The following is a 26,822-nucleotide window of genomic DNA, read 5'->3' on the forward strand; positions in this document are numbered from 1 at the left end:
TAGTTAGAAGTCTTTGTGCCTACAAAGACTTTGAGGTTAAAGTCTTTGAAGTTACATTTAACTGTTTAGAAACTTTATGGGGCGTTTCGTTTTTGTTTGTTCTTCCAGAAAAATGTATGAATGTATTCACCCTGGCATTAAAAAAAGAATGGTGCATTTTGTGTATGTTTTCTGTGCCCAAGTGTCTTAAATATTATAACCTAGACCTCAATTACTTTTAATCACGAAATGATTCCTCCCCAACTGCAACATGACCAGCAAGTTAGACAAAAAAAAGAAAAAGTCTTTTAAAAACTGAGTAAAGCAGCACTATCAGAGCAGCATTAAAAATGGTCTAAAACTTGCAATAAATGGCATCCTCCCATATGCCCTCATCACAACTCACACCATGATCAGTGACCTTAAGTGACATCCAAACAATAAAACTACCCAACATGCTTTGAATTGAAACATATGGCGCACCTGGTTAAACATTGACCGTGAGAATGGGGGATTAGAGTCTCCATTCCAGTTGTGGCAGAAGGTACATTGACTGAAAACCAGGCAAGTATATGGTACAAGCTGGATTAAGTTGTTGTGGTAATCCCTGTAAAAGGGAGCAGTCAAACAGATGGATTCATCTCCAACAGGGACCCTGGTGCAAATAAATATTCCTAACTGTTTCACATTTTGTGGCTCCGATATGAAATTGAACTGCATGATTGCCTTTTTAAACACCTTGTGTGTGAAAACACCTTTCCATTTGTAACCATTGACCTAAAAAAACTCTTTCTTTATCTCTGTAGACTGTAAAGATAACATATCTTCCAAGAAGAAGAAGAAGGAAAAAAAAACCCCAGTAAAAGCAGGTTAAATATTTCACATTTTATTTTGTTCCACTCGTAAAGACCAACAAACTCCTCACACACACCAGAATCAGACACCAACTGAGACGCTCACACTGTTAAGTACCATTCAGAGTTGGCCAACACACCCGGTGACTTACACGTGTTCACACAGATTTATGGTGATGACATTACAAACATCATATATGAATAGTATGTAACATACATAATGACACATCTGGATTGTTCCTGATCTGTTATTGGCCCAGAATGAATGAGATAAATAGACAAAGCTGAACAAAGGCTTCTGAAAAATAAGAAGCAAACACAGAATCAGTCTCTTTGGTGGTTTCACCTCAATTACTGTATAATATACGGGAAGGAGAAGGCTCAGTATTCTGACCAAGATGGAAGACTATCTGTTTAAGGCCCTGACCACTGAGACAATGAAAGACCCTGTGATTGCCTCAACCAGCCGTGTAGAACAGCCCCACCGATGACTTGAGCTGCTCTGGCAACCAGTTCTTTGTTGTTTTTCCAAGGAGAAATAAAGTTTCACTTCACAACTGGTCCAAAGGCCATCGTATGACCAGGCTGGAGTGACATGTTTCACAAGTGCAATGTACAGTGGCACCACCTATGTTTTACTGCACCGCCTGTACAAACTGTTGGCAGATGAAGTGTTTCAGTCTAAACAAAGGACTGAACGTTCTCAAACATTACAGAAACCGGTGGCAGATAGGCGTCTTGAAGATAAAGCTGGTTGGACAATCAACGTCTGTTTGAATTTGATTTAGTCTAATGACATTTCACGGCTTCAAACTACAATGCAACTGGAATAAGTGTGACAACTGCTTAAAAATGTGGCGCAAACAAACGTGTTTCATAGTACGACACGTTACTCATAGCCTGAAGACATTACTGATCTCATTAAAAAATGATCTGCTCATGTACATTTAATTGTAATCCAAAAAATATAGTGTTATATGTTTTTAAGAATGCAGATTATATTTGGCTCTCACTCCTTTATTTCCATTTGGAGTCCTCCCAAAATACAAAGCTCTGAAAACTTGACAGTGAAACAAAAACTCTCGGTTTATTCCCACTGTCCCCAGTATGCAACAGCAGGGGCCTTCTAATTTTCAGAAGTGTCGTTTATGACTTTATTTGACATTTTGATTAAAGAATTATTGTGTCAATGCATTTAGGTTTTAACATGAGTAGTTTGCACCGAGTTCATCGTTTTAGATCAGTGAAAAGTGAAAACAAAAATCGGGGGTCATTAGATTACAGTGTAGAACACATAAAATATTTTGCTACGGTACTTTTCTAAAGAACGGGACTGAATCTGACGTACTTGGAGGACTACACTTTCAGTATGAAACCACCCGAGTCATTTCACATTTCCTTTGGACAGGTCCGGTATGATTTATAGCCTATGTGCCTAAATATCATATTTTTGGTTTAATGCTGGTCACAGTCATATTTAGCAGTTCAAACTGGCTCTGATGAGCAGACAGTGGTTACAGCCTCATGAGTCTCTTAGGCTTCCATGAAAAAAAAAAAAAAAGAAAAAAGAAGAAGAAGCTTTTTCTGGTGGAACTGAAGCCCACAAACATTAGATGGCTCCTGTCGGCATACTCCATTGAACCATGGATATAGTGAATCAAAGTCATTCAGATTAGCTCGTGGTGGTTCGTCCATGTGAAGGTAAAAAGACGTCCTTACATTCCACTCTGTCCCTCCACACAAGTCAGCAGTTCCAGTTTGGCCTCGCTCGCACAGAGTATCTCCTCTCCTCCTACTGGACACACACATATTTCTTCCACCAGGACTTGGACAGCATCTTCATCTTGTCGGCTGTGCTGCGGACCTTCCTCTCCCGCCGCACCCTCCTGTCGGACTGCCGCAGCCCCACCGAGATGGCGGCGTCAAACACCTCCTTCAGGTTCTTTTGCGTCAGCGCCGAGCACTCCACGTACGTCACGGCCCCGATCTTCTCCGCCAGCGCCCTGGCATCCTCCTCCGCCACCGGCCTCTCCCTCCGCCTCGCCAGCTCGATCAGCACTTTGACGTCCTGCCGCAGGTCGCACTGCGTGCCCACCAGGAGGACGGGCGTGAGCGGGCAGCGCCGGCGGATTTCGGGCACCCACTTCTCCCAGACGTTCTGAAAGGAGGCGGGGCTGACCACGCTGAAGCAGAGCAGCAGTGCGTCGGTTCGACTGTAGCAGAAGTGTCGCAGTTTGTCAAATTCGTCCTGAAAAGAGATAAAGACAGACGACGACGTCTCAATGTGCTTTCTGGATCACTGTTACGCATGCAACGGGCATCTCGAAACATACATTTTGTCTCACAAACTTCCGATATGCAAATCTAATAGTTTAGCCTCAGGACTATGTGGTCAAAGGCTGGGAGAACATGCAACCTCGCCGGAGGAAAGTTCCCACGAATCTGAGCAGTGATATAATCAAGAGCGTTAGCCACTGCACCAGCAGGGACATCTCATGAGGGAGTGAACTATGTGACGCCTCAGCCTTTTCGCTTCATTTGTGATGAATCACTAACTGACCACAGATACACAAATGCACCGTTGAGGAGTAAAACATCGCAGGAAAGGGAGTTGTGCCAATAAGCGCTCCGTGGGACTAACTGTCTAAAGTGTGTTTATATTGCACTAATATATAGCCCAGGTTAGCCCTGCCCACTCGTTTATATCGTCTGCAGTAAATCTCTTAAATTAACACTTTGGAGCCACCTTACAACGACCTCCCACGTCCTTGGGTACACGGATTAATGTTTGCGGAAACTTGACGTGAACCTCTCCCTTCTTTTAAATTCACGCCGCTTCACTCCAGCAGGCACCTCCGTAATCCTCCTTTTAATCAAACAATGAACTCTATCTGATCTTGAAATCACAGCTGATATCTGGATAATCATGCTGCATTCTTGGAGTTAACGTGGCCATTCGAAGGCCTCGAAATGCAGCTGAAGCTCGTCGACTTTGTGTTTCACTTCATAGGAGCTCTGTGACCTGCTGACGCAGCTCCATCCGCAGAACATACAGACACGTCCACATTGCTGGGTGAGCAGCAACTTTGTTTATCAGCACCGACGCCAGCTGTTATCATCTTTTTCCAGGCGGTGTGCGTCTATTTGTCCTGGCACTCTTTTTCTACCTCTCTCTCCCTCTCATCTTGACGTTTCTTGGCACACCCCAATCTGCTCCTGGCAAATCTTCCCCTCCTATAAAATTGCACCGGAACAGTAAGTGTTTGTCGACTTTCATCAACCCGTATTTGCCCAAGCTTGTCTGTGTGTGTGTGTGTGTGAGAGTGTGTGTGTGTGTGTGTGTGGGGGGGGGGGGGGGGGGCTTACAACACGCTGTGAGGTTTTACACGTATTACGGGTTTGTTCAAATGCCTCATTCCACTTTACAGCCAAGCGGTTTTTGATTCGACACGGAACTGGCAGTCTCCTCGCAGCGTTTGTGAATGTCAAATATGCTGCTCCCAGGGCTGGGTGCTGCCGAGTTGGATTATGAAACAAGCCACCCATGCCCCACGGAAACAAAAACACTGTTTCCCAACCAGCTCCTCCATGATTACCCTACCAACATAATAATGAGTCAATAAATCTGCTTGGCAGGCTCCGTGTGTTTATGGTCTCAACACATCAAAAAAAAGAAAAAAGGATGCAACTATCAAAGCTATTACAAGCAAGGTATACCTAGTGTTTTTTTTTTTTTTTTTTTTACCTGGAATAAACTTTGCATATTGTTCAGATGTTATGATTTCCTAATTTTTTTATTTTCACATTTGCAAAAAAATGACTTAATTTCCCATTACCAGCAATAATAACTGGTTGAACATTTCTACTTAGTTCCCTGGTCCTGAGCTTCAGTCACAAAAAACAAGAACAGCCCTGTTTTAGCATTATTTGTCAAGTAGTTTAAGCTTTATTTCCATTTTTGGAGTGAAAAACATGTGGAAATATCCTAAAAAAAAAAAGAAAAAAAAGAGAAAGAAATCAAATACATGAAGAGTTTAATCCTATATTTCCTCCTTAAATTAATTTGAGGTTTAAGATTTAAGAAATTGATCTTGGCACACAGAGTGTCTGATCCCCAAGTTGACGTCCTTTAGGACTGACCAGCAGGTACATGGAGTGACCAATGAGATGGTATTTGTGTAGACGTCACAACAACTCTGCTTTATTGTGAAATTATAATAAAAAGCCCAGGAATACATTCAAACGTGTTTTGATTATTTTTCCTACAAATACCTGAAGTAAATTCTTTGTTTAACTGAAGATGTTAACTGTTAATTGAAGTTAACTCAAGAGGTTTCCTGAGACATTACATCAGACAATAACTAGTTCACCTTTACATATTCATATTTCGAGTCACTGTAAAGGCCGTGAACGTCCTGATGAGAAAGTTGTGGGAGCTGTGTGGAGTTTCCATGTTCTCCAATCCATTACACCCATGCGTGAAACTCGATGTTTGTGAATCGCACAGGACGAGAGGTATGCGGGCACTGAGTGATGATGTAATATGTGCTTGTGTGGCAACAGCACTCACCTGTCCTGCAGTATCGCACAGCTGCAGCCTCACGGGACTTCCATCCACCTGAACCACAGCTGCAGGACACAGAGACAGACAGGAATAAGGTCACAGCCATCAGTCAGCACGAGTTAAGGGCTGTAAGTGAGCCTCCACCTGACGCACATGCAGGCAACGAACCAACCAGCTGGAATATTCTCAGGAATAAACAAAAGTGAGCCAGTTGAGAACACAAAGACCCCCCCCCCCCCCCCCCCCCCCCTGTCTCGCCCACCCACTCTGCCAGTAACTGTTGAGACCATAACACTTTACTATCGCTTGCAAGCTTTGTTCTCTGCTGTTTTTTTGGCAGGGTCCACTCCCAGATTGTCTGCCCCCCCAAAAACAAAGCAGATTGTGTTTATGTAGTGACTCGTCCAATAGGCCTTCCAGTGAGGGAAAATCGAATGAGTCATCTCACGGCGACTTTCATTACAGGACCATTTATCCTTTTCAGGAGAGTGAACACACCGAGGAGCAGCGGGCACATGGAAGCGTTTACAATAGTGTGTGGTCGGTCATACCACCTGATCAAAGAGTTTGCTGGAAGCCTCCGTGAAGCCGTTCAGCTATCAGAGCAGTCTGCTCCGACGCAGGCGTGGAGAAAGAGCAGAGGAGCACGCAGAATGGAAAATGAGAGAGCGCTGCAATTGTGTAATCATTTCTTAAGCCCTGACATTTGATAGTCCTTTGATTTTCTGCACCAGTGCTCCCCCTTATCGTCCCCTTCTCCCTGCCTCTCTGCCACCTGTGGCGTTGCATAACTTGCACCAGAAGTTGAGCTTTCCAGAGAGGACCCTCTGATTCCGGGCACTGAAAGATGACATCACTACCGAGGGCCCCAACTGCACAATCAGTCTCTGTCAGGCCAAGGCGAAAGACAATCTCTGCCTCAGAGCCACTGCAACAGATGTGCCCATTCCAGCATTGAGGCGAGGGCTGGCGGGTCAAGGCCGGCAACAATAGGCAGAGTTGTGCAATCCAAAACCCCCGAACCAGAGACGCTGTCTGCACCATGCAGCAGGTTTCAGCCAATCTGGGGGCAATGCACGTCGTCACTGAGCATTTTGAAATGAATTGACGTTGGCCGAGGTGTCTGTATACAATGCTGAAGCTGAACTGTTTTCAACGGAAATAACAAGCAAAGAGTTATTGAGCGTGACAGTTCCTTTACAACCTACAATGACCTTACAATCATCTGACAGTCGTGTGCACAGGTAGAAGAAACAACACGTTGTCTTCTAACATGTTGTCACCACAATGTCAAGTTAAGAGATAACATGAATATTCTGCTCTGGAACTAAAGAGCAACAATTTCTGTCATCATAAAAGTCAACCACTGAGTCAAATATGCACCCCCTGCTCACATTGTGTCGTTTCTATACGATTTCATTTAATCCACTATTTTCGTAAAAGCAAAGCTCTACAGTGAGTGAGAGAGTTTGGTAAGTGGATCTGTGCCAAATGGAAAACCTTACTTCATCATGGGGAGGAGGAGGCTCGGTGTGCATGAACTCCAATGGAATATAGATAACAGGAAACACAAACACATCTATCACAGGAGTGGAATAATAGCTGGAAAAGAGAAGTTTTGGGTGCGGTGGGGGAAATGTGTCAAGCAACCAGAGTTGAAGAGTTCATAGAGAGAGGGAGAGTGAGTGGCAGGTGAAAGGAACACATGCAATCCTCCAAGGGAAATTATCGTTAAATTCAAACATCATTCACCTTGCAATCATTCAGTCACATGCTCCAGGCTCAGTATAGGTGTATGCAGTCAGGATTTATTAAATTGAACAATCGTAAATGTTGAGACGTCGTTATTCCTGTAGTGTGTACGCGTTGTGCGTATTTCACCACTTTTTTTTTTTTTTTGTAGAAGTAAGACGTGTTATTTCTCTTACCAGAGAAGTCATCAAAAGCAGTGGGGACGTATTTGGTCGGGTAACCATTCGTGGTGTAGCTGACCACCAGGCTGGTTTTGCCCACCGCTCCGTCCCCCAGCAGGACGCACTTAAGCAGCCGCTCCTGCGCCAGCCCCGGCCGGGCGGGTGTGGGGTTGTGCGGCGGCACCGGAGGCGCCATGGTCCTTCCATAATCCATGATGACTGGAGGTGACATTCAATCAGCCAGCACTTCACCGCGGTCTCCTGACGAATGGCGAAGCACCCACCATGGGTGGGGGGAGAAGCAAAAACAAAACAAAAAACAGCTTCCCACCAGTTCTTCAAGTTGGACAGAAAGAACAAGTGCGCTTTATGATCGCGAGCTGGCGTCGTGCGTAAAGACAGTCCACTTGTCCCGCGCGCTGTCAAATCCAGTGTGGCACATTACCACAGCCCGCGAGGCAACAGTTTACCGTTTGAGGGCGGGTCAGAGCCTTTATATGTTCAGGATCATTTGACTAGTCCCACCTCCTCCACCTCCTCACAGCGGAGGAGCGGCGCTGGGAAGATGCAGGTCAGGTCGAAGCGGTCAGTCCAGCTGCCCCACGACTGACAGAATGTCAGAGGAATCGTAGATTAAGTTGAATAAAAGTCACTTTCACTTTCACGGTCTTATTTGGTCTGGTTAAAATCCCACATTCACATTATGAGCTCCGTGTGTTTGACCAGTGCGGACATACGTCTGGACTGGTGAGAAGGAGAGACAGTCCTGATGTCCGTTTTTACAAAATGACGCACGTTATAAGTCCTGCAATGTCACCGCCTTCTCATAACCTCAGACCCTCAAACCCTCTGACCTACTTCAAATCTAACCCCAACGAGCTGAGCCAGGCAGGGGCCACAGTGTTGTCGCCACTGTGTTGAGTAAAGGAAAACAAACAAACAAACAAACGAACAAATAAAACAAACTGCATTAGAGCTCTGATAGCGGACATGTGCTTCATGGATGGATCCTGTTCACTCTCTGTACAATACTGTTCAAATCAGTCGTTTGAGTTATTCTTTCGGATAGATTAGATTTTTTTTAAAGTAATATGTTGACTTTTGTTGCCACCTTGTGGTAAAATGTCAGCCGTGTAGTTGATTTACGTCTCATCAAGTACAGACATTGATACCGCTTGTACATTTTGTAAAAAAAAACATAGAAACAAGTTCTCATTCACTGTTTTGATTGAAAAATATCCCAAAAGTTCTGAACCAACAAAACATAAACTTTTTTTTTAATTCTGTTAACGATGCACTTTTTCTTCATTTTAAAGATGAGAGCACCAAGAATGCCTGCTTCTGCTATTTGATTAATTATAATTTCCTCCATGCAAAATTCTTCATTCTAATACAGATACTATGTTCTTTCATCTCCTCCAGCTGAAAACTCTATTCGAGTGGCCCACTTTACTAAATGATCAAAGCTGTTGAAGATTTGCAATACTTTTTTGTCTTCAATCTGACAATTGATTCTAACGCTCCCTTATTTACACACACACACACACACACACACACACACACACACACACACACACACACACACACACACACACACACACACACACACACACACACACACACACACACACGTATATACATATATATACACACACACACACACATTTACTTTATTTTGTCTATTAATATACTAAAACCTTTTCCTGTCATAATCAGATTTTCACTTTTATGTTGCATTTAGTATAATTCAGTGCAGCTCATATTGTCCTGTAACTTTTGAATGCTCGTTTGTTCTTGCTTAATATATAAAAAACATGTTTGAATACAGCGCTTTAGAAGACCAAAGGATTATTAGCTTTTTTTTCCTCTTTCATTGGGTTCAGGTGACCATGTTGTCTTTCGTACCTGAAGTTGGAGACTCGTGCCGAAAGCTCAACATGCCGATGTGTCAAAGTGCCCTTGGGCAAGAAACTCAACAACCAAGAAGCTCCCAATTGTGTGCGAGGACCTGATATGTAGTGCTTGAGTGGTAAAATACAATGTAAGCTTCATTTACTTTAAAATATTTTTCCTAATAGCTGTTGGAACTTTTAAACAATAAAGAGGAGGGGTTTTTTTGTATTGTAGTTGTTTGTGTAGTTGTTTTGAAATACAACAGAGCTGTGCTGCAGGGCAAACAAAAAGTAGATTAATTTATAATGATGTCTTCCAATAAAAAAAAAATAGAAGTGAGCTGTGTTTGTCAATTGATGGTCTATTAGGAAGGAGCACACGATGTCTCTGGAAAACAAGCTATTATTTCTAAATTTCATCAGCGCTGGCAAGAAAATGGCAAATAAATGACAAATTAGTTCAAACATTTTCAAAACTGAAAACAAATATGCACTTTAGGCAGCTGAGTGCCCTGAACAATTTTATTAATCCTAAAAATCTTCAACTAACAATTCTGTATATCTTGTCATGGTACATGTGAAGCAGTGTTGCACAGGGATTGTACACATACAAAACTCCATTCTCAGGAAGGCAATGGTCAGGTAGATATGAGAAGTGTTTCAGTGTGGAAGGAGGAGGAGGAGGAAGAGTGGCTGTAAGCACTGTGAGTCAGATCACGCACAATAATCTGCAGTTAGAAAGGCACCTGCTGTATTTCAACCCCACATCTCTTCACGTGCTTCCACCTGAAGAAAACACTTGAATTAAGAGCACAGAGAAGATATCTATTTGAAATCTTTCACTTTCGGTTTCTACCCATCCATAATACCATCCAGCAACACTTCTGCTGCTCTGTCATTCTTAACATTGTCCATCATGTGATTTCGCTCTATTTATATCACACTGCAATTTGAAGAACTGTCTGGGAAAACTTTAACTTTCATTCACACCAAAGTTTGATGGAAAGTTTCAACAATTGGTGGAAACCAGAGGCGTCAAACATAAGGCCTGCTGATAGGTCACGGACTGTGAAAAATGTAAAAATGACAAATAATTAATTGGCCTAGAGTCTGTAATAAAAGTCACTATGTTCCTAATTTATCGCACTCCAGTGAGAATAGCACGATGCAACCATGACGTCTTAAACTCAGCAGCCAATTGTAAGTGATAGAATTTTGCAACAACAAAAAAAACAACCCAAGCTGAGCGTGTACCTTGCTCCTGAATTATGTTTGACACCCCTGGTGTGATTATTGGTTCAAAGTACTGTGATGAATGAGTGATACGAATGAGTGTGAATACCGATGAAGAAAATAAGAACGTTTTTGGAAAATAATGAAGAAATATGACTTTAATTGTTTGTGGTTAACTTTTTAATTTCAACAAGCCACGCGCACGCACACACGCGCACGCACACACACACACACACACACCCACACACACACACACACACACACGCACGCACACACAGCCATGAAAATGAATATGCACTTAGAAATGTCCATGTACTTACACATGCATACTTAATTTCTAGTTTTATGCTGCCATGATAAATAATGTCCCGTTTTTATCGTCTCACATGCGTCACCTTCACAACTGACTTCGCTTTATTCGCCGGTGTACAGCCGTCGTAGTGAGAACTTCCCATTTATGGTCTTGGTACCTCATTTGGACTACAGCTCTACTGAAGACACTTCTTGAGTTTTTTTTTGTTTTTTGTTTTTTTAAACATATTAAAAACAAGATTTCCAAAGATGGTCACACATTACAAGCTGTGTTGATGAATCTCTGTCTCTCTTGTCGGCAGCAGAGTCTCGCTCAGGATTCAGACACCCTGATTTCACCTTGAAGAAGAATTATCACGTCGAACCCCCCAGTCCTCTAACCCCTGTAATGTTGACACAGAGTGACTCTCCTCGTCATTCATTTTAATAGCCTCCCTTCCCAAGTCTCTGGAGCTGCTGTATCTAGAGCTCTGAGCACAGACCTCTAAGTAAGACATCTGAGTGACAGTCTGTAACTCTGCTAATTTCTCTTTTAAATTTTCATCCACGAGGTTTTACTGCATCTTGGGTTTGGCACCGCCAGGAGTTGGATCGGGTGGAGGGCCGCCACCCTGGGCGAGCCTTCGCAGACTACGGGGGGAAAAACAAGAGGAGAGTTAGTGCCGGTGAAAATCAACACACTCCACACTCATATGTACACTTGAAGCTGTTCGCGCGTACAGTATGTATACCTCACTCTGGAAATAATAGGTGACCTACTTTCGCTACTTATGAAACAACCCTGACTGAAACCAGAAGATATTTACTTTTACTGAAGTGCCGCAACTTGAAATATAAGATCTGATATAGTGAGAAGGACACTAAAGAAAAGTATGTCGTTACATTTATGGGCATGTCAAGATAAATAGAGTACAAATTCTTTAAACATGATGGAAGATGTCACAGGGCTGTTGCACGGCATCAACTTTTACAACTCCAGGCAGAATTTGGCCACATTTCGATGAGAGTTTTGCAAAGTTCTTGCAACATTCATGCAACATAAGCGGAAAAAAAAAAAGTACCAATTCAGTGTGATTGTGGATGAAAACTGTTGCAAATTTGCACATTTAGTCACACTCTGTGTCTCCGACAAGCCATGACTTGTCAAGGCCCAGAGACCTGAGACTTTAGGATCTGCCTCCACACGGCAGTGTTTCACTCTAACGGCTATCAGAAGTCTCAAACTATATCAACAGACGTGCTGCATACAGAATAAACACTGTCCTTCTGAGTCTGTTGGAGAGTTCACACATTATTCCAGGTTCACTTTGAGTCCTCCTGCATAAACTGTTGAATTAAGGTTAAATCACCTCACAAGTAAAATATTTCAATAGATTTGATACAAGTTACTGGCCAATTAGACGAAGTTAGAGTGGATTGTGTTGTGGTTCAGCTAGTTGAGTTCTCACTGTGTCAATGTGTCTGAATATCAATAGGAAAGACCTTGAACCCTTCATGGCCTGCGCTCTCATGAAGGGAGCAGTCTATTGAGTAATTATTATTTAATTATTGAGTATACACATGAAGAATACAATCTTAAACATAAAATAAAAAAGAACCAAAGTTCAGAAACTTGGGAAACATCAGTTTTAGGATTGCTAAATGTCTGACTATAGCTACTTAAATGTATAGTAGAGGATTTTCTTCTTCCGGGTGGATCATCAAAATAACTGGTCCTCCCAATTGTCAATCATTCTGGTGATATATGACGTAAGCCCGTCGTACGTGCTCGTCCCTGCGCGCAGCTCACTCCACACGGTTCTCATCATGCCGGTGGCCGACCCGACGCATTATTCTCGGACATTTTTACACAGTTTCACCCCCTCTGGTGCCAATCTTCTTGTAAAGTGAGCTTATGTGAGCGATGCCGACTTGTGACTTGTAAACAGAGCGTGCACGAGGAGAACTGGGCTCGTGCACGTCTCCCGCACGCGTTTTAGTAGGCGTTCCGTCTCGGGAGCAGGTACAGCGTTACGCATGCGCATTTTTTTCAAAAGGTGGAGAGGGCGGTTCTTTCCTAAAATTCGGGAAAATCCTCCTGCATACCTTTAAGCTAATAACTATAAGTCATTTTCTCACCAAAGGTTGTAAATGAGTGAACATATTGTTTATCGATATCTAAATAATAATGTATGTATGTATCTACATCAGCAGTATCGTCTGTTTAAAGATCATCGAAATGAGATTTTCTGACACAGTCATCACTGTTGTTCTATTATGAACTGATGTGTAATGATTGTAGAACCCCTTGCAGTGTCTTTCTTTGTGTGAATAGTGTTTATGTGTCGTTTTTTTTGTTTCCCAAATTATTCCCTCCATATGGAAGTTCATTAACCAAACAAGAACTTTGAATGACAGTGAATGACACAATGTCCTATAATATCCTTTTCAACTCTAACAAAGCTGCAGCTCCTATAACTATATTTCACAGGAAGATGTTTATTTCCCATAAATGCGAGTGTGCATTGAAAGCTATTAAAGTCTGTCTCAGCTGGGAAAAGTCAGCGGTGCCGGGTTGCAGCCACACGATGGCGCCATACTCACATGTCCTTGATGTTGTCGATGTGGGCCTGCACTTTTGCCACTAAACTGTCCACTTGCTCCTGTGACGTACCACGAAAGGGGAACGTAAAACGCATGCTTGTGGACATGAAATTAACTGTCAATATTTATGCTAAATTCTGCGTCATTACCTGGCGTTGTCTGTAGAAAAGTGGCAAAGAAAAGACAGCAATAACACCTGGGGGGGGGGGGGGGGGGGGGGGGGAGAAGAAGACAGAGAAGTGAAGAAGACAGCAAAGTGGCATGTGGTATGTGAACTGGTGACGTTTCTTACTAATGATGAGCAGCGTAAGGCCATTGCACAGGTGTCCCAGGTAGGTCACCAGGTACATCAGAACCAGCAACTAAAACCAAGAGAAACAGCAATACGGGAACCTGCATGAGGACAATCATCTGGAAACACTCGTTGATCAATTAGTGGAGCAACTCATGTGATTTGAACCTCAGTATCATATGTTAGTATGTTGCAATACACCGAGAGCAGCACTGAGTGGTGTGTGAGCACGCTGCTTATCGGCCATGGGAGGATGTGAATGGATGAATGTGACTTGTCACTGCTAAAATGTGCTATACGCGTACAATCTACTTGCTTTAATTACATAGGTTTCATCCTTTTACCGAATCACATCAACATACAGTGCTGCTGTTCCCCGGTTATTATCCACTGCTGCATGTGATTCACTCAACAATGTGATGAAATGATCCACATCTATTTCTCCTTCATCAAGAGGAGAGCCTGCGAAATATGAAGCTCCTAATATGGATCGGGGTGTTTCTGCTTATATCTCAGTGCCTCAGCCCCTGTGAATGGGATCCAGTGTTGCCCTGATATGGGACACCCCTGTCCCACATGGAAAGAGACTCCGGCTGATCCCGGGTGTCTCCCCAGAGCTGTGTCACATACCGGCCAGGTCAGGGTTGACGCCCGGAGGTGCTGTGGTTCGCTGACTCAACATTTACTGGAAAGGTGTTAACCGATTTTGTGGATGATCGCTGACATGTCAAATTAATTTTCAGATCAAATGGGGAGAGACATTTCAGCAAATACAAAATTAAGGATTGTAATTCAGTACCATCAGTGGATTAACTATATTATCACAGTGACAGTGTCTGATATAATGAATATTACATCAGCAGGAACCACTGTCTTGTCACTGTTTTGTAAATGGCTGCATGTCGATTTAACTTGAAATTATTTTGGAAGCAGGTTTGGATAACGATCTATAAAATGTGTTATTTGTATCATTTATACTGAAAAAAAAAAAAAAACGTGTCTTGAAGCAAACTGAGAAACTTAGTTCTAAGTTTGTTTTCATGTTTGTATAACCAAGTTCACAATGTCACTAAAAACCAGGCTGGATGTTGCCTTATTTTCTCAAATTGCACTGAATCTTCCTAATAATTTGATTAAATTGGGTTATGGTTCTGTCTTTAGATGATGATCATTATCATTAATATTATAAAGATATTTTACTGATCGTTTCTTTAGACACTGACACAAAAATGACCTGTGTGTTTTCAAATTGGCTTTGTAACATATCTCCATAACACCTGTGCAAAATATATGAACAAGTATTTAGCTATGCACCTTTACTACTGTTCAGATGCAGGTCTAAGTCTACGAGCTGCAGAATCTCTTAAACTTTATACCTTTATTATTACTCTGGCTTGAGTACAAGTTAGCACTGCTTCTAGTGCCAGACCAAAATCCATCTTGTTTTTGTTTCTTTGCTTTATTATTACTGTGCATGTTTCCCTATTAATACTCTTCACACAACAGCCGTCAGACTTCAAATTTGTGAAACTGCATCAAATTCACCTGCTTGTCCATACACACTCCCATATACAGCTGATACAAAGCACTCAGCAGGTCAACGTGAACTAAATGAGGCTTAAGCTGCATTGAAAAAAAAAAAAAAAATCACATCATTGAAAAGTTAATTGTTTTTCAGGCATAATATAAAAGGTTTTACATTTTCATTGTGACGTGGTCAAAAAATCTGAAAGGAAATCAGATCTTTAAAAAAAACAGTACGATTTAGCATATTGGTGTTTTTAACTTAAAAGCTTACATTTTAAGAAATAAAACAACATTCTAAATTATGGCCACATGGTGGGTCAGTGGTTAGCGCTCTCTTGTCATAGCGAGAAGGTCTGGCTTTGAATACTGGCCTTTCTGTGTTGAGTTTTCATGGTCTCCCTGTGTGTGTGTGGGATTCCTCTGGGTACTCTGGTTTCCTCCCACAGTCCAAAAACATACATGTGGGGTTAAATGGCGACCCTGAATTTCTCTAGGTGTGAAGGTGAGTGTGTGTGGTTGTTAAATAAGATAAAATAAGTGAATAGATAGATTTGCGAAAATGAAATCAAATTCAGCAACAAATCAACGTGTAAAGATGAGGACAACTCAAGTAGTCAAGTAGCCAATAATGTGGTTTTGAAATACTACAAAAAAACAAACACGGTATATACTGTATATAGATCGCTGGGACAGACTTAATCTGTGACAGACTTCCTGCTGACAGATGTATTTAGACTTCAACACAATGAGAAACAGAAACAGTGGAGATCAGAAGAACCCGTCAGATCATCTCCTTCCTTTGCTGTTAATTAAAATTCATAAGAAATCTGTAGATAACTTCCAAAGGGTGGCAGCCCCTCAAATGATCGGCAAAAATATGTAATCGAGAGTGACAGCTGCCATGAGGGATGTTCCTCCTTAAATTCATGAGCAGAGCCTTCGGGTCTCAGCGGGCATAACGAGAGCGAGGGTTTGCTGTGCGATGCTGTCATCGCTCGCGATGCTGGAGCGAGATGAGATAACAGATGATGGAGCGAAATGACAGAATGCAGAGACGGGCTGATATCTGGGTTAACGAGGAGGGAGAAGGTCTGGATAAGACGGAGCCGATCTCAAAAGTAAACAGTGTGCGCATAAAGAAAAAAAAAAGCGCATGCGCAAATCAAAACTCAAAGAAGACTGAGGTGATTTGCCAGCTTACCTTGATGGATTCAAAAACATTTCCAACAAAAATGAGTCTTTTCAAAGTGTCAACAGCAGACAGAGTCATGACAATAACTTTCTGCATATAGCGGTCCGCCTGCTCGCCACTGAAACTGATGTCCATGTCCAGATACGCCCTGAGAGACAAGGCAGAATTATAAGAACACAAGGTGGTACTGAATCTAGACAATGTTGTTAGCAATGGCACAGTAAAGGAGCTAAATGTTCCTATAATTAGGCACTGAACCTTTCATATATTTAAGATTTGTTCCACATGAATTTTAACATTTGATATTATTGTTTCAAAAAATGTTGGAATAATTCCTCAGAACTTTTGTGCATTTTCCTAAACCAGAGGCGATAATTATCTCTATAGAAATGAAAACAAACAAAAAAATAAAGAGTTTCAAACGAGCAATATCAGTTACAACATACAACATTTTACTGGCAAAAATTCTGCCAAAATTCTGGTATAATTAGTTCAGTGCACATAGCTGCTGTTTTATGCACAGGAGCAGGTGTCACTGATAGATTATCAAGAAAATCTTCTTTCTTTTTTTTAAATGGAAAAACAATCAAAAGACTTAAGACTCAACATTCAGTCCAAGACGAAAGAAGAAACCATTCCATCACACAGGCGTTCCTCATGCGGTCATACTTGAATGGATGCTCTCCGTCTCCCCATTTGAAGGCGTGGAGCACATGGTAGTAGACGCGCACGGACATGGTGACGCACACGACGGCCAAGGAGACTGTGGAGACCACGGTGATGATGCTGAGCTGGAACAGGGACAGCAAACCCACCACCAGCCCTGTGAGCACCATGCCGGTGCGCTCCGTGTCCTTCCAGTAGATCAGGTCCATCACTGACACACACACACACACACACACACACAGCCAGGCAGAAGGAATTAAAACATCAGAACGTCAGTGAAAACGGCACAAAAGACAACATGTTTATACATGTACGGACAGGAGGCATGCGACAGTGCAACTGTGGAGATGCATGTGGCTCCCACACTTCTTGGGAATAGTTTACTTTTACTGAATTACATTGGAAATCACAAGTTGTTTAATTTTTAATGCACAGCAGCTCATCTTTTTGGGAGACTCTTGTTTTGCTTTTAAAGGCAACAGATGTGACACTTTTAAAGGAAAAAATCCGACTACGACATGGACATTTGGATTCTGGTGATCACAGAAATTGTATTAAATGTCAGGAGCAGTCTCTTTTATTTGTGAAAGTTGTTAGGGGTTGTTATAATCCATAGGCAGAAAAAGGCAATACTCTTCTTGTGCTACTTACTGTAGTTACAGACGATACATATCAGATAATTCTACCTGTCACGCGCTTTTCTTTTTTTTTTACTAAAGCTCATTGCATTCCTAGTGTAATTATCCTCCCTTCAAATGAATCGCATTTTAAAATTATTGTTTTAATATAGCGCAATGTCACAAGTAGTCATTCAAAGCAATTAAAACAGTTTAAACATTTGCTTGAGCTCGGTGGACCAACGATGGCGTTTCATTGACCAGACTTAGTAACATTTAGTAACACAAGTAACCGCATTGTACATCGCTGCAATCGTCCTAATAATAGAGCCACTGACGTAATAGTGAAGGGCAAATTAGACGCTCTTGTATTCCAGGGTAATCAGGGAGCGGACGGGTGTGAAGAAGGGATGTGGGGATGGAGTGAGGAAGAAAGACCAGAGAGGTGGAAGAAGCTGTGAGGCTCGGAGGGATTTCCAGCCTCCCCGGCGTTGCGAGAGCGTGCTGCAGCTACCAGGACACGCCGGGCTCCGTCCTCGGCTAAATTTAGCTCGCAGGCGAAAGAGGGAAGCGAGCAGTCGAGGGGAATTTAAACGGAGCCTTTCACAGCACCTGCTGTCAGGCGTCAGGCCGTCCGTCTGCAGAGTCATGCTTTACTCCAGTCGACCTCTTTCAAATATGACGCCCGGTGAGAATCCTTCTCGTATGAGACACAATTCATTAAACAAAGAAAACAAAAGCAGTTCTATTTCTATATGGAAATGTTTTTGACAGTCACGTCGTTTCAGGAAAAACTGATCCGACCGATGAAAAGTGCAGCTCTGTGTCGTCGTGGCTGACGCCGGCGTAGCTGGTTGTGCCCGTCATTCAGTGAAACGCTAAACCTCCGCGTTAGAAGAGAGGGAAGCCTCTTTGAATAGAGTGCACTGACAGCAGGTGGGTTATTTATAAACATCAATGAACACAATTAATACCCACGATGCCACTGGGACACGACTGTCCCATGTGTTTGTTTGAGCTGTTATCATTCTGGGACGGGGGGATAGTCTGCACACGAAGGTACGGGGGATGACTAAATCTGTATTGACATAGACACTACTTTATTTAAAGATATAGGAATTACAGAAGTATCCACAGTGTATTAATAGATCACTCATCCTGGAGTTTATTTAATGCAGCAGAGGCATGTTGGGGAAGAGCCAGTTCCTAGAACTGTTATAGTTTTAGGACATTTGGGGGTAACATCATAAGATTACTGCCACTATATTTTCCCTTTCCTTCAAACAAACCCTCACAAAACCTGCTGCAATCACATCATAAAATGACATTTAGGGAATGCGGCACTCTTGTCTCACACGAAACCAGCTTTCTGGTTGACTTTTGCATATTCTCCCTGTGTATGTGCAGGTTTTTCTCTGGGTCCTTCTGTTTCCTCTCATAGTTGGAGCTTGATTGGAGCGCTAAATGGCTTTTAGGTGTAAATGTGTGTGTGGTTGTCTGTGTTGGCCAGTGATGGACAGGAAACCAGCCCCGACTGAACTCTCCCTTCGCCCATTGACAGCTGGGAGTGGCTCAAACTCCACAGAGGCTTTACGTTGGACAAAGCAGTATAAAAATATAGGACACACAAGTTTGAATGCAAAGGCTTATGTCATTGTGTTCAATCTTTCCTTGAATCATGGTTTGAATTACTGCATGTGGGGAATGAATAATCAAATCAAGCCATCAACTAAACATCCCTCCGCTAGACAAGAAGTGAAAAACTGACGTGGGTTCACCGACAAAGCCATGAAAGCATTTCATTTTAACCTCAACAACCATTTCATGTGACCCAGGTCATGTCAGCTCAGCGGCCGGACTAAGAAACCTCATCCCACTACAGACTGAAATGTCTCAGCTGGTGCCAGCTATTCAGCCGAAAGTGGCAGCACTAAAATGAAAGAAAAACCAGCTGGCAAAGTTATTCCACTCTGCAGCAACCATGTGCTAACAACATACCACAATGTGACAGTTTGCAGTCATTTGAATGGCTGGAGGTGTTTTACACGGTGACGACTCATGAAAAACTCATGAAAGCCGTCGTGTGGGGAGAATCACTCTCAGACAATGATTAGAGAGATGCAATGAATTTTTCAAGGTTTTCACCCTGGCTGAACTCCCTCACACCAATTCCACAAACGTTTACTGGTTCAGATCCAAGTCTGCTCCTTCACATCTGCATATGCAGCTTCTGCTTCCCTCCTGGCTTTAAACTGAACCCAAACCCACACATATTCTACAGGAGTTGTCAGATCAGCAAAGTATCCAGACTTCTAGTCTTTGACTAAACAGCAGCACGGCAATCGTGTTTCAAATCCCAAAAGTCTCACCTTTACTGGCCATTTTGGTTGCTGCTCCAGCGTTTCCCCCTCACACCCTCTGTGCTCCCTTCGCCCCTCTGAGCTGTTTTTGGCCGCCCACTGCTCGCTCAGCAGTCCACTGGCCTGGCAGGCCCAAAATAATCTGGTTCAAAGCACCGCCCACCGCTCTTCAAGACTACGAGAGCTTCGTGCATAAAGAGATGATTTACAACCACGGCATGCTTTTCCAACTCCGCACAGCTTTCAAGTTAATGAAAAACTCTCGGATTTTGATGCATTTCTGGTTTTTGTGTTTGTTTTTTTTTTTTGTTTGTAAAGTTTCATGATTTCTTTGTGGAACTGTGTTTATATAAGTGCACCTGAAACAGGAGAACCAGAGTCTATTTTTCATTATGTCATCGAGCTAAAATGTTCTGTCACCAGCAACACATGTAACTTAAGAAAGACTGAAATGTTTGCTATGTTTCTCAGTTTTGTTGCAATTATTCAAATACCTAAAGAAAAATAAATGATTGCATTGTTGCAAATATGAGGAATGTCATTTGTAATTTAAAGGTCATGAAACAATGGTTATTATGTAGTTCTTGGTCACCAGACTGTATTATACTTTTGTCTCACTTTGAAAGAATCACGGCACAATTACAAATATTCATCTCTTTAAAATTATAACACATAACATAATGTTGATATGAGACTTTATATTTGTTTTTAACCCATGTAGGGCACTCATTCTAGTATGTGTAGATTAAATATTGTAACCCTAAGATGTTGTGAAAGCATATTTCTCTACGTGGAGAATTGAAAGTCAGTGTGAAGAGATGTTATAACATGCCAATTACGTCTCGGAAATGTCTTCAAAATGCCGCCTGAAGGAGACTACGCTAAATATTCCTCTACACAAGACCTTTTTTTGCATCTCAGAAAATAAACTGAATTGCCAGTTTTTTTCAAGCAGTTTTTAGATTCTGTCTTAAACTTCAAACTTAGATTTGCTCCACGGCTCTGAAAACAAATAATAGAGGCAGATAAATTTGATGCTCCGAGAGATGCATGTGTGCTATTTATTAAGGACACCCTAAACTCTGTCAACAACTTCACCAACCATTAATCAACAGTCTGAGGGTTTACTGCCCCCCCCTAACATCTACTAAAATAAGACCCAGCACAGACAGTCCACTTAAAGTGCCTTCAAGTAAGAAAACAGGATGTTATCTTTTGCTGTCATTTTCTCTTTCCCTCTGTGTCAGAAATAAATAAAAAAATAGCTCAGAGTGGCAGACACCTCTGACATGAGTGGCGACTCAAAAAAAGAGTCAATGTCAGAAATGCTCTCAATACAATGAGCTGATCATTCCTCAAATCCCAACGGAGAGTTTCCATGAAGACACAATGGATCAGTGAGGGCTGGAGGACGGGGGCTGGGGTCTATATCTGTCTGCCGCCAACTGAAGGTCCATGAGAAACGTGACATCTGATATTTTCTGCATTTGAAGCATTGATTGTGGAGCTGAGAGGAAGGATCTTTTTAAGCAATAAGAAAGAAGCAAAGGACATGGAGATGAGAAGATTACAGAAGTCAGAAGAAACAAGACATTTAAAAGTAGTATGAGATCAAAAATATAATTCTGCAGGCTTTGTCTCGTGTCTGTTGATTTACTGTCAATATATTTTTTGATCCAGGCCAAATAATGGCCTAATATCTAACATTTCAGTATTTCCCTTTAAATCACTTGAAACCCCCCTGATGACTCATACTACACTTGAGGGCGTTTCCTAACTCTGCATTTAATTAATCTGTATTGCGTCTGCAAAAACAGCAGCATCAGCTTGACACTCAGCTTAAAGCGGTATGCAAGATGCAGATATTGCAATTGGCCACTGAATAATATCAATCGGATTTGGAACATGGTCCCACCTGCTGTGAAGTCTTTTATCAGATTATATGTCATTAAAAAGAAATGTGATCGCGCCTTAGAGCATGAGGTGACACTAGTGAGTCACTGTAGTTCACAGTTTGTCTTGAGTCCCGTTTTTCTGAATTCTTGTCAAGAGCCTTATTATTACCATGAGCTCTGCTGTGTTCACTTTTCAATTTCTCTTAACGGACAAGAGTTAAGCAAATGACGCCCCCATCCCCAACACAAATCCGAATCAAGTCATTGTGACTTTACCTGTAAAGATTATAGAGCCATGAACCGTACCTGCTATGTGGGTGCATAGTGTGAGGTCCTCTGTCAGGCTGAGAGCTGAGAACCAGTGATCGCTGACCAGCTGTTCCTGAGAATTTTGGCCGACGGGGGTCGACTGCGAGGACACTGGGCCTCTGGGATGCACAGATGTGAGCAGCTTGACCGAGATGGTTTCCCTGGAGACGGGAGACTCTGGCTCAGAGGCTGGTGAGGCTGCAGCTGCCAGGAAACGAGAGCATGACGTCACCATGGCGATAACATCACTGTTGACATCACAATTTAGGGTTACACTGCTTTTATTAAGAGAAGATTAATCAGAATATAAAACCATCAGAGCAAAATTATTCACTTTTATACTACAAAAATAGTTTGTATTTAGAAACATAACGTATATTAGAACAACGTGGATTATGCCAGTCTTTGTTCTTGCTTATTAAAAAGCCGTATGACATATGTAGATCAATAATTTTTCACCTTTTTTTCCCCACAAAAATAGGTTTCTAAAATCAGTTTGATGCAGGAACCCGACTCATCTCATTAAATATAATCAAATGTTGATTGTTTTGTCCTGTATTTCTACACATCTCACAAACAAACAGATAGAACAAAGTTAAATCGGTAAAACATCTGATATCAAATATCACTGAATCTTAAGACACTGTGTTTATTTGAGCCAAAGTATAAAGAAGAAAAGAAGAAAATTTTGTCTTAAAAAATATCTTTGATATAATGTTTCACTGAATAAATGTATTCATCCCTTCTATACTAATATGAAATGCACCTGTGTTTTTTTTACAGCTGACTTTGGACCTATCAAAAAGTATGATGTCATGTTAGTACAGAGTCATAGTCGTCTCCCGTTAATGTGTTTTGGTCCTTTACAAATCCAGAAGATTTAATCATCCACAATGTGGAAATTACTTTACAAGGTGAGGTTTAGAAACAAAACACAAAAACAGCAAAAATGATGAGATACACCCCATTGCTTTACCTTGACAGTACATCATGGACCTTTTCTTATATTTCTCTCTGAGAAATGCATCGTCTCTTCCTTTTTGTTTGCAGTATTGCGTGGTATCCCTCAGAAGAAGAGTTTCAATTGTAAGTGATCATCACACAAACAACCAGCTTCTCCTGAGGTTACCACATGATGTTGAAGGCCATGTGAACTGCCTTCTACTATAATGTATTCATATTGTAATGAATGGGGCTTGACACTGTTTGCTACATTTGAAAACATTGCACACAGATAATGTCAATAGTTTTTTGAATTTCCACATAGAAAAGCCATAAATGACATTTTTTTCTTCCTCTTGATTTTCTCTTCCCTGCCCTCAATCCATTCTATCATATCATGACAAAACTTGACAATGGAATCTGCCACCTTTCTTTTCAGACAAATGTCATGTGATGTGGTATTAAGGTTTTGATTAACTGATTAGTGACTACAGGATACATTTTAATGACACGCAAACATTGAATTTCAAATCATGCTCTACATATTCTATATTTACAAACTTCTTTTTTAAAGAAAAGTTTCATCCAGTTCACTGCATGAATCAAATTACATCTCAGTTGTACAAACACCAAATCCAATTTTTTGGTTTTGTTGAGCATCTCCTGCTCGGTGAACAAAGTCCCTCATATTTGTGGCTGAACATCTTTAGTTTCCAGACGTTATAGGTGTTCGTCATTGTGTCTGATAACAAATGACACAAAGCCTTACCTTGCAGCGTGTGTGAGGGGCTCTGCTGCTGAGATGGTTGGGTTTGAGACGATGCCGGGGAGGACTGCGTCACGCTCTCCTCCTGTTGGACGAGTGCGTCTCCGCTTTGACTTTCTGGGTCCAGGTGTTGAGAAGAGGGCTGAATTGTAATAGTCTGCTCCGGCTGACTCCTTCCCAAAGCGCTCGCTGTCCTCGCCTCAACTCTCTCCTGCTCCCTCCTTTCTGCCGCTTCTTGTTCTTCCTCCCGCGTGAGGAATGCCTGAGGGTCCCAGTCTACGTCGGGCGAGTCCAACAGTGTTTCCAGAGTGTCCGTGCGGATTAAAGACGTACGACTCCCCCGAGAGCTGCCGGTCCTGCGTCGCTCTCTGTGGTGCCGCGACGCTCCCACGGCTTCGGCCTCGGCGATGGCGATGTAAGAGAAAGTCAGCTCATAGGAGTTCTGACGTGGCGTGCCCCAGATCGACGGGGATGAACCCAGCTCCTCGTCGTCATCTGGATCTCCATCTCCCATGTCATCGTCGGACCACTCTCTGGCTGTCTGCAGCTCATACAGCTCTGACTCCTCATTCCCGCCTGGGTTAAACACATACAACAGTCGGTGTCAGAATCTATTAGCAGTGTCAGTCACAACGAGGAAAGACATTTAGCTTTTTGTTCTCCTGAACTCGGCCCATGAGCGCACACGGCATCATCGGTTCACCCATTAGCTCTATAAGAATAGTGGTGTTGATCAAATGAGGTGGTCACCCAAATACACAGGCAATCAAATACATTGCTGGAATAGTTTTCAGTGATCAGACATGTCTCATGAAGGCACCCAGGTGTTCTTTCTGATGGCAGGGAGAGAACAAGATGCGCTGTGAAAAGATGAAACCCTTTGATAAGTACAAAAAAACCTCCTCTTCTAAATTCTAACAATGAAAGCACCTTTTTGTCATACCTGTGGATTTTCACAAGGTTGCATTAGAGAAGCTGGCAGTCAGATGTGCATGGATTAACTCATTTCAGTGGCAAAGACGCATCAGAAAGCAGGACACATATTCCATTTGAAAAGATAATAAGAATGATTTTCTTGTCGACTTCTTACCATCAGTGCACGGAGGAGTTGAATCCGGAGTGGATGCAACAGAGCCATATTCCTCTGGAACACAAAACAGGAAAACTTTAAGATGAATCTACAACTAAAGTGGTTCATCAGGATCAATAACATTTGCTGAGAATTCATGGCTGAGATCCCTGCAGCAGGTCAAGAGCATCATCTGAGACAATATACAGTCTCTCTCCTGCATTTAACTGTCTCCCATCCAGATATTTACGAACTGGAGACGGTCAACCTTTGTTGCAGTGGCACGAGAAACCCTCTATTGCCTTCTCCTGGTCTGTCAGACAAAATGTCTAATCAATCACCATCGGGTACCCATGGTGGTTTCAGGGCAATTTCAGAGTCATGGATTAACCTTGAATATATATTATTTTGGATTGTAGCGCGACACAGTAGAAATCCCAAGTATACACAGGGAGCACAAGGAAACTGAATACAAAAAGCTCGAACAAACACAATCTTTATTGTGAGGGGAGAGTGCAAACCACTGCACCGTCAGAGGGCTCAATGTTTAACTTTAGTGGATTGGATTCGGTTTGTCTTGCTGCTGTGCATTCTTCTTGAGCCTCTGGGACGATGTACGTTCTTCTAAATTCTGATATCATCACAAAAAAACACTGTACACTGATGCACAATTATGTCTTTTTTTTTTTTTTCAAACATTGAGGGAAGGTTTACTACTAATGGAGTTATTTTTGTGAAAGTGAATAAACCGAAACTTGGTTCGTGCTACATAATGTAATTCCACATCAAAATATGACCCAATCAACAAATACAATTTGAGTCCTGACCATAAAAGTATTTGTACATCAGTTATAGATCCCGGGAAGGTGACAACTTTGATCACATGCTATAGGTCACTGCATATTGATTCATTTCCTTTCAGAGCTGAACTGGCAGCAGAAAAGGCCTTCACTATCAGACAGCCAGCATGACAGTAGGCTAATAAATGAGCCGTGCAGGGAAATGAGCGCAGCATATTCTCCCCTCCACGTTTGACAAGAACACATGCAAATAAACAACAACATTGACTTCCATTACTATGTAGAGATTAGTGAGTAGGAAAACATATGGGATAACAGACTTAGCAGTGAAACAGATGCACAACAGAAGCATTGAAGGAGAATTAACTTGCATCACACGCCTGGCAGCAAACGCACCAGCAAGTAAACATCTGCACATCAATACGTCATGAACTGGTGTGCTTCTGCACTGCATCCATCCTTTCAGCCATGTGTTTATCGACGGTAGAAGGAGAGAGGAAGAGAGGGTAGGCAGGAGGGGTGAGCTCACACGTACGTTGCTCACATCAGTTCGCAAGGAAAGATGCTGAGCTGGAACAAATGTGCCGATGGTACGGAGAGATAAACAGACGCAGATGGAGAAGCAGAAGAGAAACAGACTCACGGCAGTGGGAGAATCCTAAAACCTGGCCCATGCTCCATCAAGGCATTGCTGGGCCCATCCAGTCTGGAAGCCCCCCCAGCTCCTCCTCCTCCTCCTCCTCCTCCTCTGCTGCCGGCTCTCACGTCCTGTGGATTCACGCTCTCCTTCCTCCCTTCACCTGCCTCCTTTGGTTGGTTTTCTTGGTGGCGTGTTGAGCAGCAGCTTCCTCTCTCTCCTGCCTCTCGCTTTGTCACTCCACAGCCCCGCCCTGCCTCACTCCACCATCCTGCCCCTCGGCTCCATCCTCTCCCCCTCCTGCATTGTTATGACTGCAGCGGGAGGGAGAAGCACGCACTACAGCCACCGGAGAGAAGCAGGAGTGTCAATCTGAGCCTATACTGCCATCTTCCATTCACAGCTTATCTTCACCTATCC

General features: G+C 42.5%; 2 protein-coding genes across 2 annotated transcripts; both read right to left on the reverse strand.

Annotated features, from left to right (window-relative positions):
* Positions 1 to 849: 849 nt before the first annotated feature.
* On the reverse strand, positions 850 to 8,012 carry rhoub (ras homolog family member Ub). Its single transcript, XM_080502436.1, has 3 exons — positions 7,326 to 8,012; positions 5,404 to 5,462; positions 850 to 3,081 (listed from the first exon to the last, which is right to left on the reverse strand). The coding sequence occupies exons 1-3, from the start codon at positions 7,540 to 7,542 to the stop codon at positions 2,626 to 2,628; spliced, it is 732 nt and encodes a 243-aa protein (XP_080358562.1). The 5' UTR covers positions 7,543 to 8,012; the 3' UTR covers positions 850 to 2,625.
* Positions 8,013 to 9,691: 1,679 nt separating this feature from the next.
* On the reverse strand, positions 9,692 to 26,439 carry rtn2a (reticulon 2a; the record flags this gene model as incomplete). The annotated part of the gene is made up of 10 exons (XM_080508472.1): positions 9,692 to 11,377; positions 13,331 to 13,389; positions 13,480 to 13,526; positions 13,623 to 13,692; positions 16,351 to 16,489; positions 17,011 to 17,218; positions 22,186 to 22,392; positions 23,900 to 24,472; positions 24,987 to 25,040; positions 26,409 to 26,439. 10 exons carry the CDS (start codon positions 26,437 to 26,439, stop codon positions 11,302 to 11,304), a joined length of 1,464 nt encoding a protein of 487 aa, XP_080364598.1. The 3' UTR covers positions 9,692 to 11,301.
* Positions 26,440 to 26,822: the final 383 nt, after the last annotated feature.

The sequence above is a fragment of the Blennius ocellaris genome (genome assembly GCF_963422515.1).
Source record: "Blennius ocellaris genome assembly, chromosome: 2".
Classification (NCBI taxonomy): Eukaryota; Metazoa; Chordata; class Actinopteri; order Blenniiformes; family Blenniidae; genus Blennius; species Blennius ocellaris.

What these genes read in the sequence shown, in the direction of transcription:
- rhoub (XM_080502436.1), bottom strand. Translation starts at nt 7,542, where the DNA reads ATGTCACCTCCAGTCATCATGGATTATGGAAGGACCATGGCGCCTCCG. An exon ending in TGCTTTTGATGACTTCTCTG is followed by an intron (nt 5,463 to 7,325) that starts GTAAGAGAAATA and finishes TGTGTCCTGCAG; the next exon opens with CTGTGGTTCAGGTGGATGGA. An exon ending in TGTGCGATACTGCAGGACAG is followed by an intron (nt 3,082 to 5,403) that starts GTGAGTGCTGTT and finishes ATCTCTTTTCAG; the next exon opens with GACGAATTTGACAAACTGCG.